Source organism: Mustela lutreola, chromosome 5 (assembly GCF_030435805.1).
Source record: "Mustela lutreola isolate mMusLut2 chromosome 5, mMusLut2.pri, whole genome shotgun sequence".
NCBI lineage: Eukaryota > Metazoa > Chordata > Mammalia > Carnivora > Mustelidae > Mustela > Mustela lutreola.
The window spans coordinates 102085556-102103029 of NC_081294.1; the positions used below are offsets into that span (position 1 = coordinate 102085556).

At 35.4% G+C, this 17474-nt stretch overlaps 1 protein-coding gene across 5 annotated transcripts in view; it reads right to left on the reverse strand.

The window, feature by feature from the left end:
• Nucleotides 1-710: 710 nt before the first annotated feature.
• FAM169A (family with sequence similarity 169 member A) overlaps nt 711-17474 on the reverse strand; it is a 109438-nt gene continuing 92674 nt past the window's right edge. For 4 of the 5 annotated variants that reach the window (XM_059175250.1, XM_059175247.1, XM_059175248.1 and 1 more), the window contains exons 7-13: nt 17164-17292; nt 16532-16644; nt 13493-13532; nt 12851-13001; nt 9283-9439; nt 5813-6016; nt 711-4914 (exon numbers count right to left, since the gene is read on the reverse strand). In XM_059175250.1, coding sequence (XP_059031233.1) covers nt 4366-4914; nt 5813-6016; nt 9283-9439; nt 12851-13001; nt 13493-13532; nt 16532-16644; nt 17164-17292 — 1343 coding nt within the window. In that variant the 3' untranslated portion in view covers nt 711-4365. The remainder of the gene's footprint in view (nt 4915-5812; nt 6017-9282; nt 9440-12850; nt 13002-13492; nt 13533-16531; nt 16645-17163; nt 17293-17474) is intronic. The other variant, XM_059175251.1, reaches the window with a different exon arrangement.

The following is a 17474-nucleotide window of genomic DNA, read 5'->3' on the forward strand; positions in this document are numbered from 1 at the left end:
ATGTTCATAAATTTGAATAATTTTAAAAAGCAATTATAGAAATATCTTGGTCCATAATCTGCATTAAGTAGTGGATACTCAGCAATGCAGACCTATTGTTACTGGAAAAACCAGTGTAGTTGAAAATAGGTTTTATTATAAAGGTTCGTGCACACTGAAATATAGACCCTAAACTACAGAACGGTCATTTCTGAGACCTTCAAGTTTCTTTCACCCCATTTTCATTAATCCTAAGAAATGCAGCATTAATACTTGGTAGCATTTGTTTGTATATACTCTACTAGAAGTACAGGAGAGAAAAGGCACACTACGCTAAATGGAGTTCAGAAGGATTTAGGTAACTTTTTACCTGTCTTCACACTGTAAGTTGGTGAATTCATATTTTAAACATTTTCTTCCTCTCAATCATGTATAGTAATACTTCGAACTGTATTTTTCCTCCAAGTATATAGAAAAAAATGCACCAAAATGTTTATGGTTTCCCATTTTTAAAATGGTTAAAAATTTAAGTGATTCCAGGTAACTGTTTAAAGAGAAAAAGACTGCACTAATACCTTTAAGAGAAATTTGTTTGCAGTTACCTGGATAATATAAAAAAGATCATCTTTTAGGTTTTTAACTTGGTCAAAGCACTTTTGTGATCTGAATTATGTTTGTAGCTTTGAGCTTTAAGTTGTCCGTAATATTACATTAATCTATGATCACATTAATGGTTTTAAATTGTTTATTTTTAAAGTCTGTCTGCAAAGTACAACCAATGTGATTAATTGTGCCTTTAACAAAATCATTTAATGTCTAAACAAATTCAATATCTAAACACATCACTGCCAATTAAAGTAGGGAAAAGGGAAAGAATATCAAAACACAGGCCAAGAAACAATCACAGAACAGACTACTTTTAAACTAAAAAACAAAAACAAAAACAAAACCAAGAAAAACTTGAGTACCTCAGTAAGACTTGCTCTTCTGAAAAACATAACATCTTTTCTAAATTCTATAAACATAGAAGTTTTAGAACACACACACATACTTAAAAACAAAGTTAGTTCCTTGGGAATGACTATCCAGTATGATACAATTATTTCAGGATGACAGAAGCTGAACCTTTCTTACAATTATATTTTAACAACTGATTTTGCCACTAATAGAAATGAATGTGTGAATAACTTTTAAGATTTGGAAGGTGAAAAAAAAAAAAACAGACTAAAGGCAAAGGTAAGCATAATCCCACAGAACTCACTCTGCTTATTTTTTAGAACCCAAAATAAGCAAATTGTCTTATACAAAGAAAGCTTTATATTAAGTATGCCAACAGAAGCATAACATTTGTAACTAATCACATCCATGAAAGACCGGTAACACTTTAAACACCAGATCAGCTACTAATGGACATACAAAGCAGAAATTTCTAAAATGCTGTTACACAGATGAGTAATGTTAGTATAAATTCTGTATTTACATTAAGATCTGTATCAGTTTGCTGGTGTGACCAAACCTTAGAAGGTAATCCCTAAGGGTGAAGCAGTACATAGGAGCAGATATTTAGATACTAGATAAAGATTCAATTTAATGTAATCATAAACCAAGATATTTTCTAAAGTCACTGAAACAATTTTAGGTAGTGTTCTCGTCAGCTAAAAGTGAACCATTAATCACTATTAAGTGTTATCCTTGCCGTATTTATTCTCTGCAGTGAATGGAAACACCATGAATATAGACATTTTAAGTAGAAGACATTCTGTCATGCTATTTGATTTTATAAAAAATCACAATAGATCCTCTCACTTTTAAAAGTTGTAGAGGAGCTTTATAATAAATTCTTAAATATATTTCTGTGATGTCTAGCAATTGGATAATTTAAGCTTGAAAGTAGAACTAAAATTCTGATATCTATGTTTTATATTACACAAGGAAATATACACATATTTACACAAACTGAAGAGAAATCCTTTTCCAGAAATAAAACTTCTAAACAGAAAAAAGCAGTTCACAAAGGACTAGAATGTGACTAGACAACAACTAGATTAGCTGGCTGTAATCAGATTTCAGTCCTCTATAATTCTCAAGTTTTTCTAATGCCTTGCAAAAAACTAAATATCTGATTAGTTTTATTTAGATTCCTTATTGAGGATAAATTTTGTTATAAATTCTATACTCATTGAGTACAGAACTCATTTACTGAACCGTGAATGTGTTACTGAACACGAAAGTTAGGTTTTTCTATGTTATCTAGCTTTCTCTACCATCCGTAAACCCCCTGAAAACATTATCAGTCAGAGATAATACATAATAAAAGTCTTCTTGTATGCTAAGCAAAAAGTTTTGAAACTGCTTAAAATGCTCTTGCTGTTTAAGAATAAACCAAACAAGTTTAACAAGTATGAGTTTAGACTGTTAGTCCCATTATATATCAATAACTAAACATGTTTTTGTGAACTCAGCAACTATATTCACATATCACGAGTTGTCAGTGAGCTCAATCTTAAACTACCCCCTTTTAAAGAAACTATTCTCAAAAGAACAATGAGCAATCCAAGTAAAAAAGTAAAATATCTAAGTGTTAGGTTTTTAAATCTATTTTACGAAATTAAAAATGGAAAGGTTAAGAATTTACTAAATCTCGAATCTTTATATCCCTAATTGTGGTAGTAAAGTTTCTCACAAAATCTATAAAACAGCATAAATGTGATAGATGTACTAGTACCAGTCATACTTATTTTTTCAATTAGTCAGCATTTGTTGAGAAAACAAATGGCCAAAGTGCTTTAATTTTCATTTGGAGTGCAATCATTTGGCTTGCTCTGACCAATAATTAAGGAAAATGTAGAGGATAACTCAAAATTTTACATGAACAGGAGGGTTTGCTGTTTTGCCTCCTTAAACATTTTAACCTAGCTTATTAGACCTAAAATGTCAACATTCCAAAATAAAATTTAATGATATCACCTGACTGTAAACTGGATAAACCTTGGACATCAATCCTTAGCACCTCAAATAACGTCATAACATGGTTATGGTTTTTTCACAAGGACCAAGCTGTTTCAAAAACAATCTAAATGGTCTCAAAGCATTTTCCAAATTAACTGCAAATCTGAGTACACACAGTACTTCCAAAGAGTAAGACTGTTTTAAGATTCTCTTTGGATTCTAAGAATAACCATTTTGTTCATTTTTAAATAAATTACTATATAAAAATTAGCAAGAGGATTTGTTTTTTAAGTTCTCCTACGCAAAGGCTTTGCTGTAGTACCACAATGTATACACTTAGGCTAGTTTGTAACCTGTACTCAAACAAATTAAGAGTGAGCAAGACCAGAGCAACAACCAAAGCCTCCAGTTCGATCTAAGCTCTTTTAGCTATAGCTCCTTAGGCAGATCCATTCCTGCCATCTAGATCTAAAATTGTGGGGCACAGTCCAAACTTACCCAGATACGGATGCCAAGGGCATAAGCTGGCAGACAGGCAGGCAGATCTTTTGGCAGGAATCACTCTGAGTTAGGGAAGTGGATAAAAGCTGAGGAGAATGTACGATTCTAGAATAAAGGCAGTGGTAGGGTTAAGGAGAAGCCTCAGAAGGGCCCTCACATTTCTGAAGTATATATGCTAATTGAATGAGGACAAAAGTTAATAGTCCCCAGCTTCGAATATTTTATATAATTATATTAGTGTCTACATGCCAGAGTTAAATCCCTAGCAGTACTGTATATATTGGATGTCATAAAGACTGAGGTGGAAACATTTAATACCTTTCCTCAGACACTGAAGTCAAAGGAAGAAACTGCACCTACGCAACTAAGAATTAAGAGGCCAAAATACCACCTTCACAAACCTTTCACCATAAATTTCTATTTGTGCTCTCATTTAGTTGAAGTATATTTTCATTTACTGACATTTTTGTTTAGACATGCCTACATTTTTAAAAAATGATTAGTTTTGATTATTAAGATAAAACTACTAGAACGCTCACCAAGTTTACTATTAAAATCCATAGTATAAAAGATTTCTGTGATCCTTACAAGTAATGTAAAGCCTACTACTTTCAATGTAATTTAGATTTTCTGAAATATTAATGGTCAGACATCCCCAATTGCTAAAGAAAATATAGTATGATCTGGTTTCTCAAAGTTGAAACATGGTTAATAAAAATAAAAAAATTGTATTTACACAAAATAGCCTGAAAAATCAAAAAGAAGGGTGAATCCTAGGTCCTAAGGGGGACGGAAAACCGGCATCATAAATAAGTTCAAAGTGAAATTTTGGAATTTTTGCCCTGTGCCCCATGCCATTTATTAATTACCATATTTTAAAAACAACAATTACGTTACAAAGAAGAGGGAAGATGATAATCTGCATATCTTCTTCATTCATGTCAGCTTGGCTTTCTTCTTCGCAGGTCCTTTATGCCCTTTGGCCTTTCTTCTTAAATTCCGCCTGTCTACCACAGGCACTTCCACTTCTATTTCCTCTGAGCTGCTATCCACAGTTTTTTCTGCTGACTGCGCAAACTGATCCAGCTGCTCAGAAGACGCTTCGGACTGCTCCTCTGACTGGTTTTTCTGTCCTGCACTCTGTGAAAATGGCACATCTTCAAGTTCAACCTCTATCAAAGAGCTCTGAGTAAGAGCTGTAGACGTTTCCTGGGGCTCAGGCACCCCTTCATCACCCTGGTCTTCCAATGAAGAAGTAGTGTTGGGTGATAAATTTTCAGAGATTGATTCCTCAGAAAATTCAGCTATCACAGAGTTTGGAAAACCACTGTCAGATCGTTCTTCATTTGGGATGGTAGCCACATTGTCTGAACTCCCAAAATGTGCTTTCTTTCTTGAAACTAGGGGCAGTTTCTCTTCAGTGTGTCCCTTTTCATCAGATGGGCCTTCGTCCAGCAACATTTCTGTGTCAGTTATATGCGAGATCTAAAAATAAAAAACTCAGCGAGCAAAATTTTGCAGTGTAGCTCTTATATAAATTACACACTAATATGCAATGATAACTGCATTTTCAAGAATTCAAGACTCATTACTTTCATTCATCAGGTGTACATATTCTGAATACAAGTCTATTATTTCAAAACTGTCACAGGATAGCCGGGTTCTTGCTTTAAAGATATAATAAAAGTATTTCTTTTACCTCAAAATGTATTAGAACATTTTAAACTTATCAAAGTTCTTTAAACCATGAATCAACTAAAAATTTTTAGTTTCTTGGTATTACTGGAGCCAGAACCAAGAGTCCTCTGGGGCTTGACACTGTGCCACCACACGAAGTTTGACTACAGTTTCATTAGATGACAGGGAAGGGCAATGGAGATTTTATTCATTTATTTATTTGAGACACTAATAAAATAATGCTATGCAATAGTTTTTTCCCTTAAATTGGAATATCTGAAAGTAAAAATGAAGTTCCTTTAAAAATATTCTATTGGGTTTTTCCCACTAATCTAATCTGTCTCCGTTTAAAACAAATTAAAATGATTATTCGTCATGGACTATGTAAGCAATAGGTATTCTAGTATTTGGTAAATAATGTTTTATCTATTTGCCTAAGCATTTCTCTAAATCTACAAAATAAAATTTGTTTTGTTACCAGAAGTCAGGTACGTATTTTAAGGTTACAAAGATGTGAATTTGTGGAATATTACTGATTGTATTTTCTTAAAATACCTAATCTAGCATAAAAATTAATATAGAATTTATTTTCCTGAAAGACTATATATATTAAGGGAGAGGAAAATATATATATTATTATGCCCCTTCCATGTCACCAACAATGGAACAGTTTGACTATAAAAAATTAAATTATTTCCCTTCTTACCTTATCCTGTGCAACAGTATCAGGGGGTTTTGAAGATTCTACCACCAGTGGAACAAGAGCAGTAGAGTCTTCACTGGAGTTAAGAGACTGCAATTTTATTTCTTCATCTAAAACTTCACTAGTGGAGTCTTCCTCTTCAGTTATAAGTGAGGTTTTAAGAGTATCATCCATTATCTCACCATTCATAGGCTCTAATTCAGATTCCTACATCATTGGGGGGAAAAGTAAGTCAGGACACAATTACAGGCTAATTTATTTGTCATGTAAAGTGAGTCCATTCTCGGTCTCCACCAGGACTCAAGGTAAAGTCTACCACATTGCAGGGCATGAGTTAAGGAACAGTCTTACTGAGAAAAGATTAAATTTTTCAGGCAGGGTCAGTAAAAGAGAAGGCACAAGTAACCCAAACTCCCTCTGTTCTTATGGAGACAGCAGACCGTGATGCTCTGTAGACACAGGATAGGTCTGAGATGCAGTGAAGACACCCTGTCCCCTTCTTGTTGTTCTTTATAGGACCATCAGGAATGAAATCTTTTCAGTAAGAAGGCACCAGAGACTCTAGATTTGATGCCAGCTCTTTACAGAACACCGGTTGATGAGCACTTGGAATCTCTGGGGCCTGTGGGAAGTTAACAGGTTATGCTGCCAGAGGGAGGAAGCACTACCAGTCTTGTGGGAAGCTGAGTTTGGATATAGCTTCTTGCTGGAAGAAGAAAACTCTGCCTCAGTTTCCTCATTGTCCAGTCAATTTTGGGTCATTTTTTTGAACAATCCTACTCTTTGTATCACATTAAATATGGAAGTATCAGTGAGGAAGTAAAACAAACCTCCCAATTCTGAAACTCTTCTGCCAATGTTTATCAATATAAAATAATTATATTTAATGTTTAATAGTTCTAATGAATCTTAGTGACATTCTAATAGAGGGCATTTTATTACTATTGTAAAAATTAGAAAATGATTAAAATTAGAAAATGATGCACTCAAGGGCTCAGAAATAGGTTTGTCTGGTTTATATAAGATCTCTAAAGTCATAGGGATGCTGAAAACAGGGATTAGAAAAATTTATCTGGCCAGACAGTATAAAAAAAATAGACTACATACAGAAGGTAATTATAATAAAGCTCATAAAAGGATCAGGGTAGTAAAAAATGCTGAAGAAAATGAGAAAAACACAGCAAAAGCTTAAAAAACCCCGAATACTGAAAGTGAGAAGCAACAGAAGAGAAAAACCTGTCTTTCAAGTTTTAGGTTTGGGAATAGAAGGAAAGATTAAACACACACACACACACACACACACACACACACACACACACACAGAAGGTCCAATATAGGAGTGGTAAGAACAGAGATTATGTTGAATTTAAGATGATAAAAGACATCTGTCTACATAGAATATTCAAAAGATAAGTAATATCATAGCATTACAGTCTCAATTAATATTCAAAGTCTAGAGTTGCTGGTCATCCCACAGAAATGAGAGTTCAACCATTAGATTGGATGCATTTTCATGCAGAGAACATGAACCAAGAGCAGAAAGCCAAAAACTGAGTTCTAGACTTCTAGACTTCTAGAATGTCCACGAATAAAGGGAAAAAAGCATAACAGTCAAATAATAAACAAAACCAAAACAAAACTTCAGGTAGGAAAACCAAGAAACCAAAGTACAGTGAGTGGTGTTATAAAACTTACCTTATGGGGGCCTAGAGAATATTAAGGAAGACACAGTAGTCAATCTAGGTGAGGAAAACCGATGGAAGTGAATGCAAGTGTCACTAGTGTCCTACAAGAGTATGTGCTCAACATACAGCTAGACAAATGAAACCCATTACATGAAGTATATACAGCATAATCTTAAGTTTTTACAAGAAAAATAACAATATATTCCCATAAATGTCTGGATGCACATTTTTAAACATGTGCTTTACTGTTCAAATTTTTCACAAGAAAAAAATGTCACTTAAAAACACAGTTTCATGGGGGGCACCTGGGGGGCTCAGTGGGTTAAGCCTCTGCCTTCAGCTCAGGTCATGATCCCAGGATCCTAGGATGGAGTCCCGCATCGGGCTCTCTGCTCAGCAAGCAGCTTGCTCCCCTCCCTCTCTCTCTCTGCCTAACTCTCTGCCTACTTGTGATCTCTCTCAAAAAAATAAATAAATAAAATCTTTAAAAAAAAATACAGTTTCATGAAACAGAGAAAGCGAGAGCTAAACTGGAATATGATAAGGAAATAAAATTGGTAACATAGTGATACTTCTTTGGATGCTGGCTGGACTTGGCAAACAGATAAAAGACTTTTAAAGAATCTTAAGCACCTAGGAAAGAAGAAATAAGAAATCTCTACAGAGCCCAAGATGGAAGATACTAAAGATAAAGAGGAGAAGAAGAGGAATGAACAGAGAAGAGAAAAAAAAAAGTTAAGGACAAATACTAGAAGAGCTGCAAAAATCAGGCCAAAAAAAGAATTTACTCGGTCACAAAGGATTTTTCCATTTGTTTTCCACTGTTTAAAAAAAAATAAATTCAGTTATCAATTGTAGTCAAATTATCAATTAGAGTCACACATATATATATATATATATATATATATATATATATTTTTTTTTTTTTTTTTTTTTAAAATGTATGTTTGTTTTAACCTTCTAACCAAGATACAGGTGCAACTGTGGCCTTAACGACCTTACTTCTAACTGGTTCTACAAAGAGTATCTTATGATCATATATGATTTCTGTCACTTCTTAAGTATGTTTAATCTCTCAAATTAATTTGTATTTTAAATATACAGAGGGATCTTACTACCTAAAATGCTCAATTTTACCTTTGCTGTAAGTCACACTTAAAAATTCAGATTGAGGGGTGCCTGGGTGACTCACTGGGTTAAAGCCTCTGCCTTCAGCTCAGGTCATGGTCTCGAGGTCCTGGGATCCAGCCCCTCGTCAGGCTCCCTGCTCAGCCTGCCTCCCCCTCTTTCTCTGCCTGCCTCTCTGCCTACTTGTGATCTCTCTGTCAAATAAATAAATAAAATCTTTAGAAAAAATTTTCAGTGAAACACGCAACAATACTTTTAACTTTATCCTCTCCCCAACTCCAGTACCTGACCTTGCTTAGGACAGAGCTATGCTTTTAAGCATCAAGCACAATTTCTACTAGGACTCTAAAATAGATCACATTTTTCTAACAATATATGATTTTTTTTTTTTTTTTAAAGATTTTATTTATTTATTTGACAGAGAGAGATCACAAGTAGGCAGAGAGGCAGTCAGAGAGAGGAGGAAGCAGGCTCCCTGCTGAGCAGAGAGCCCGATGTGGGACTCGATCCCAGGACCCTGAGATCATGACCTGAGCCGAAGGCAGCGGCTTAACCCACTGAGCCACCCAGGCGCCCCTCTAACAATATATGATTAAGAAAGTTTAAATTTAGTTTACTAAATTTACTTTACTTTATTTAGTAATAAGCAGGATCTCATACCTTTTCACCATCTTGCTTTTCCAGGCGTGGTTGGGTTTCTGGTGCAGGCCGAGCATCCTTATCACTGTTTTCATCCTCAAATTCAATCACACTTTGTTCAGCTTCTTCTTCCAGGAATTCTTCTGAGCTCTCTGATGTGCGCGCAGTAGATTCCAATCTAGGAAAGAAAACCACTCTTACTTGTTTTATTAAGGATGAATATAAAATTTCAGGAATCTGTTAATACAGTAACACTTTAAAACAATCAACCAAGTGTCGTTCAATGAACAACTTCCCATATTAAATGTCCAAAACCAATCTCCTCTTCTTATAAACTTGTCCTCTTTGCTACCTTGTTCTCTAGTTTGAACAGTAACACCACAATCTCCACAATCATGTAAGCTAGATTCTTCTTTTACTCTAACTGTATCTCACTGATTCTCCTTCTATTAGAATGAAAACACATTCCCAATTTACCTGAGATAGTGCAGTTCACAGCTTTTGTCCCAGCATCGGCATAATCACTAATAACACCCCTTTCAGTCTCAAAGATACCAGTTTGGACAATAAATGATATGGTTTTGTTCTACTTCCAAAATGCCTTTCAAACATATCCCTACTTTTCTGTTTTCGTTTTCATGATCCTCCTTTAGGCCCTCCCTGGACCACCACAATTTTGTCCCAACTCATCTCTGAACTTGCTGTACATACAATCTTTAGTGAAGCTATAAGAGCTATTATATTATAACCCATCCATACCTGTGACAGTCCAGGTCAGAAAACTCTGATGGTTCTCTACAGCTTAGAGAATAAAGTGTATTTCCTTACAAAGGCTAACATGACCCAACCCTCATATGTATCTATACATTAGCCTCTGAAATCATCGAACATTTATTATCTTGTTTCTGGGGGTTAGGAATCCAGGTGTGGCTTAGCTGAGTACCTCTGTCTCACAGTCTCATGGAGTCACAATCAACCCAGCAACTGGGGATGCAGTCTCATCTGAAAATCTGACTGGCAGTGCTCCCCGCAACCACCCTGAGCTCACACTCATGTGGATGCTGGTAGCATTCAGTTCATCATGCAGGCCAACAGACTGAGGGCCCAGTTCCTTGGGGACTATTGCCACATGGTCCCTCCTCACAGGGCTGCTCAAAGTATGGCTACTTGCTTCCCCTGCATGAATTATCTTACCGGGCCTCATCCACCAGGCAAAGGTGGTCTTCTTGCTCATCCTATTACTAAATACTTCACTGAGTCACTTCGCTCATGCTGCTACAACACCCAGCTGGCCTGGGACCTAGATTCTCATATTTTTATTTCCTACTAGATGGTAACATTTACATCATACATCAGTTATCCTTATTAATATTACTCTTAGCTTTTTGTCTTTGCTCATGCTATATCTGCATGGTACAATATGGTAGCCACAACACATGTCATGATTTACATTAATCAAAATTAAATGAAATTTAAAATTCAGTTTCTAAGTTCCATGCACTGGCCATACTTGAAGTGCTCAATGGGCATACTAAAGTAGGGCTGCCATTTTGGACAGGGCAGATAAAGCACATTTTTTCATCATCATAGTAAGTTCTCTGGACAACCCTGGTATACAGCAGGGGTCAACCAACTTTTCCATTAGGTTTTATGGGCAATTCGGTCGCCGAACAACTATTCAACTCTGCCATTGTAATACAAAAGCAACCATACAAACATGTAAGTTAATGAACGTGGAACTGTTACAACAAAGTTTTATTTACAACAGTCAGTAGGTCAAATTTGAGCTACAGACCATAATTTGTGGAACCCTGGACTAGAAAACCTTCTCTCTCAACTCTGCTTGTTGAGTTTCAACTTATTTTTGAAGACCTGGTCCAAATGCCAAATCTCTCTATCCTCTCACATTTAATCAAATCTCTCCTCTGCATCTACACCGTTTTGTACTTCTGTTACTGTACCATCATAATCTACCTTGCAGTTTCTTTTCTTTTTCTTAAGATTTTATTTATTGATTTGATAGAGAGAGATCACAAGTAGGCAGAGAGGCAGGCAGAGGAGGGTGGGGAAGCAGGCTCCCCGTTGAGCAGAGAGCCCGATGCGGCGCTCCATCCCAGGACCCTGAGATCATGACCTGAGCCGAAGGCAGAGGCTTTAACCCACTGAGCCACCCAGGCACCCCATACCTTGCAGCTTCTTAACCCATGTCACAGGTATAGCTTGAAATTTTGTTCTTCATAACAGCTGAGCAAGCATTCAACCATTTAGTCTTATGTTACTATTCTACTTATGAAAAACAAACAAAATTCCACAATAATTTGGGATGTTCAATATAAAATGCACGGTTACATTCCCTTCTAAAAAGGATATTACAGAGCACCTGGGTGGCTCAGTGAGTTAAGGCCTCTGCCTTCAGCTCAGGTCATGATCCCAGGATCCTGAGATGGAGCCCCTCATCCCGCTCTCCACTCAGTGGGGAGCCTGCTTCCCCCTGCCCCTCTCTGCCTGCCTCTCTTGTCTACTTGTGATCTCTGTCTGTCAAATAAACAAATAAAATCTTTTAAATAAATAAATAAAATAAAAAGGATATTACATCAAAATGTTATACAGGAAGAAAACTAATTATCTAACCTCTTTTCACAAATTATTGGATTTAAATAGTTATATTTGCCTTTATCACTAAAACATTTACATAATTACCCAATTATCCAAATTTTAAATTATTTACATAATGAAATTAGCATACATACAGAATTTCCTACTTGAGGAAAATAATTTCACAGATAAAATGCCAAAGTTATGAATGGTTAACTCAGGAACAACTGGTAGGACTATTAGGACAAAAAAGTCAAGTTTTATTATAAAATATGAAGTCTTGCTTTCTTTAAGGTTCCAAGGAAGATAGAGGATAAAGTTCTGATCTGAGTTTTCTCTTGTCTCAGCTGGCTATTAAGTTCCTAGAGAAGGGGACCAAACAGGCTTACGGTTATCACTAATTTGTGTTATATCCAGTAACCCAGTAAAATGAATCCATTATAAAATAGAACTTAGGGTTTTTTTAAAAATTGACTAATCCTCAACAATACTAAAATCTATAGCTACTATAAAAGTTGGGATAATATAATTACTAGAATATTCTCTTGGATTTTCAGACATGAGAGATTAAATTGTGGATTTATTTTACTCTCTCACTAGCAACTTCTCCCTGTAATACATCAAAGTGAGTACAATCAGCAATCCTGTACAAGAATTCAAATACAAACTCTTACACCATGGTTATGTGCTACACAAATAATACAATAATAACTTCTACCTTAAATACTAAATACTAATAATATGAAAATAAGGGGCACAGGGGTGGCTCGGTTGGTTAAGCATCTAACTTTGGCTCAGGTCATGATCCCAGGGTCCTAAGATGGAGCACTGCATGAGGTTGGGGGTGTTCCTGCTCAGTGGGGAGCCTGGTTCTCCCTCTCCCTCTACCTCTGCCCCTCCCTCTCCTTGTGCTCTCTCTCTCAAATAAAAACCTTTAAAAAATTATGAAAATAAGAATAATGAAATAATGACAGTAAAATAACCAATACTTTACTTGTTTATTGAAGCTGTAGGTGAAGTCTGGGGTGTCTTTTCATCTTCTCCTTGAGAACTACTAAATTCAGTATCCTGAAACCGCTTCCCAATCTTTGGTCGCTTCAGATGACTACCTCGAGAACGAGTGGAAACCGGTGTTTTATCATGACCTGAGAAAAAAATAACAAAACTACAATTAATTCAGTATGTCCTGAAAGGATTATGTTACAATACACAGAAATGTAAGAACTAGGACAGCTTACATATATTCCCACAATTACACATTTCTTTCTCTCACTTGTATCAGGCCAAGATACAATGGCAGTTTTTTTTTCTAACTTATGAAATAACTTCGCATTATTCTATTCCTCACATTTCCATATTGCCCTGAGCTCTGCAATGTATTTTTGCATTTTTACTTATATTGTCTCCCAAAAATCCTGGGACATAAACAAGGCAGATATAACTCTATTTTACAGGTAAGAAAATTAGCAAAAAGGAGGTAAGGTAGCTTTGTTCACATAGCAAGACCAGTGGTAGTGGTGGCATTAGAACTCAGCTCTAGATCTTAGTGGAATAAGTCTTCACGTACTTTATGGGACATCTCCCACCCCTAAATTCTAATAATCTCAAATACTGGTAGATTAGCTCAATTTCTCACCTTCAGAAGTACTTGCAAAGGCATCTTTTAGAGAGTCAATCTAAAATAGAAATATAGATTAAAACCAAACATTTTAGTTCATTTTTTTCTCCCTATGAATCTATTTTAGTCAGTGCCAAAGAAAATCTTATGAAACATTTTTCAAACATTTTTCAAACATTTTTGCATTCACTATTCACCATTCACCTGAAGAAATTAAAAGATAATGTTACAGCCTCAGTTTATCCTGATGTTGAGCCCATACCAAGCCATCTAATATGTTACAGTGCAACTCACTGAAGTTTCCTAGTGTCCTGTCCTCAGCTACCTCCTCTTCTCTGTCTACATGCTTTCCCTGTGTAATTTTATCTACTACCTTTACTTCAACATCTATTTGCTGATGAATCCAGGTATGTAATTAATCTCCCTAACTTCTTACCTGATTTCCAAAGAAATATGGATGCTCCATCCAATTTCACAACCAACCAACCTGTTCCAAATTAAACTATTTTCCCAATATTATTCCCTATCTTGGTTAATGGCAGTAACAGTTCAATCAGCCATTCTGGCCAAAAACCCGTGAGTCAGTAATGACTTCTTCTTAACCGTCCTTAAGTGAACTGCAAAGCCTTCAATTCTGACTCTGAAGACTCTCTCACAACTGCCCCCTCCTTTGTATTACCGATTCTCTAGTTTAGGCCTTTATCATCTTTAATGTGATTATTCCAAGAGCCTCATCCCTGGTATCCCTCACTCTAATCGCATGCTCTGTAATCCCTTCCAACCCAATGGCAAAGATGCTTCCAAATCACAAACTGCGCTACTCTTTTGCTTTAAAAAAACAAAAACAAAAAACATTTAATGGTTTATTACTGCCTAGAATATAAACTCTCAACCTCTCTCAACTCTGAAAACCAATTTACACTTGTTTGGTTTTTGGTTTTTCTTTAAACACACTAGCCTTTGGAAAACCTTAGCCTTTGTCACAAAACTCACACCTGTCCCTTGAAAGTCAGATTGATTGCTGCTTCACCTACTCCACTCCTTGCGCAGAGTTACTCACTGTGCTATGTACCTTCATCATTTGCTATTTGCCCTATTAAGGCAATTATAATCCTGTAGTTTGTTTATGTAATCTGGTTCCAATAATGGACCATCTACTTCTCCCATGCTTGTGAGAACCACATCTTTGTATATCTAGCACTTGCCAAAGTATCTACTTCATTATATAAACTACTATTCATTCGTTCATCACACACTTACTGAAACCCTATGACACAGCAGGCACTGAGACTTTAAGAAGGTCTACTGACAGGACACAAACAAGGATAAACTGGGACAGATAAGACAAAAATCCTGTCTTCAAGAAGCCTACAGTTGAACTAGACAAGGTTAACACACATATAAAAATCATTTTAAAATGGTACAAAGAGTATAAGTACATGTAATGTTTTATGTCACAAAATAGGAAAAAGCAAGTAGAAATACCATCACCGCCTGAAGAATAAATCATATAGTGACTGTTTCACAGTGTATCTCAAAACATCAAGTTGTACACCTTAAATATGTACAATCTTTGTCAATTATACCTCAGCAAAGCTAAAAGCAATGTGGTTAAAATAAACAAGACCACTTCCCCATTTGGTTAGCAATAAAAAGAGAGAGAAAATATTTTTTTGAGAGATAAAATATTTTAATGTGAGAAATATTTCCCTTGAACTAATTAAAATCTTAAAGTAATTTGAAGAATATTTATTTCTAAAATGAAAGAAAACTGAATTTATGCTGCCACCCTTGTGACATGGTTTAATATATATTCTCATGTACACAACCCATTTAAAATTATATGGTTTAATATATATTCTCATTTATACATCCCATTTAAAATTATTTGGTAAATCACTGTTCTCACCATATTTTGGGGAAAGATTTTTTTCTACCTTCCCTGATTTTATGATGTCTGACCAATACTAATTAAGTTTAAGAGTATCTGAGGAATTTGAACCTCAATATAATCAAACCTGGGGTTATCATTTAGCTTGGATTTCCAAATGTAGATAAAAACAAAAAATCTAACTCCTTACATGTGATTGTATGATTTACATTATCCTTTTTTTTTTTAAGATTTTATTTATTTATTTGACAGACAGAGATCACAAGTAGGCAAAGAGGCAGGCAGAGAGAGAGGAGGAAGCAGGCTCCCTGCTGAGCTCGATCCCAGGACACTGAGATCATGACCTGAGCCGAAGGCAGCGGCTTAACCACTGAGCCACCCAGGCGCCTCCTGATTTACATTATCCTTAAAAACGTTTCCAAAAAGTTTAGTCAACACTCACACGGATCAAGGAAGAAATAAGAGGCACAAATAATTCCCCAAAGCACTTGTCCCTGGAAGATTTACCTAGTACTTTCAAAATGCATTACATTCTACAAAGACCTAGCATACAGAGACTCAAACTTTCCACAGTAACTTCATAACTTTTGACCTACTACTAATTTCACTTCTAGAAATTTATGAGTGCAAGGAAAGAATTACATAGGCAAAAAGATGTATATATGAATGTGTTCACTGCTGAGCCACTTACGCAAAAAAACTTAAGTAATATGTTAAAGAACTAAACAATGGTATTTACACAGAATAGTATGCTGCTATTTAATAATCATGTTTTGAAACCATAATGCCATGGAAATGCTTATAATATTATGTTAGTGGAGGAAAAACAGAAGCAGCATTACAGAAAACAAAAATATACAATGTTCTATAATATATATTAAATACAAATAGAAAACTGTTAACAGTTGCTGTATCTGGGGTAGTGGGATTAGAGATTTTTATTTTCTTCTATTTCTTCTATATTATTTTGTGTGATTCCAAATTATTTTTCAAGGAAAATTAAGTCCTTAGTAAGCCATTAACAGGAGATTCCAAGAAAACTAACACAGTAAAAAATTAAAATTACATAACTTGATGAACACTAACATTTACAAAATTAAATATTAGCTGAATCTAGTTTAAAGAAACAAAAATTATTTCCTACAATAAACACACAGTGTACCTACAGTTAGCTGCATCTCACTAGACTGATTGTCTTCAGTTCCTGCTTCATATTCTGGAACAGATGCAAGACCATATTCTCCAGACATAGGTCTTTTAGCTTCATTTTGAGAAACTGCTGTGTATAGAAGAATTTTAAAAATTGTAACCCAATCAGTATTTGGTTTTAACTACAACATGGTTTGTACTGATTTTTCACAAAAGCCCTGAATAGCATCTTGAACAAAAGGGTGTTGAAAACCTAAGTGTGGAATATCTCCTTCACCAATATCTTATAATGAAAACTTGCAATTACAAAATTATTAGTTATCTATATTTCGTGACTTTGAGGAAAGACCAGGGACTACTCTCTGATTCCTTGATGCCTAGTCTATGCTGCTTTAGTATCTGTGTTTCCTTCTTACCCACCAATTCCTAGAATGTCAGACTCTGCTGGGCTATTATAATTCTAAATCCTCTTATTATTAGTGACTCAAATGTTAATACATAACAAAAATTCAAAGTTTAGAAAAGAGGATCTGTTACTAGAGAGGTCACATTACAATATACCATAACTCCAGACTAAGAGCCACAAACATTAAAAGGCTCTGCTCTTTAACCCTGACATGTGTTTCAATTTGAAACCTGTAATTCTTACCTGTAATTTTAAGTGTTTCTCTCTGTAATGCTCTGGTGACTGGTATCCGCTGGTACCAGTGTCCAACACCTTCAACCTCCCAAAGGAGTTCATGATCTCCTGGATACTTTTCAAAGTACTGCTTGCAAGCTGAAAAATACATTTAGAATTTTCTAGAAACCCCAAATTATCAGTTATTTTAGAAAACAGAAAGAAGACACAAAGTAAGCTGCCCAACTCACTTAATGGGGCTAGCATAACACAAATGCAACTCAATTACACATCAGTCTCATTTATGCACATTTTAACCTGAACAGACAATAAAAATCCTA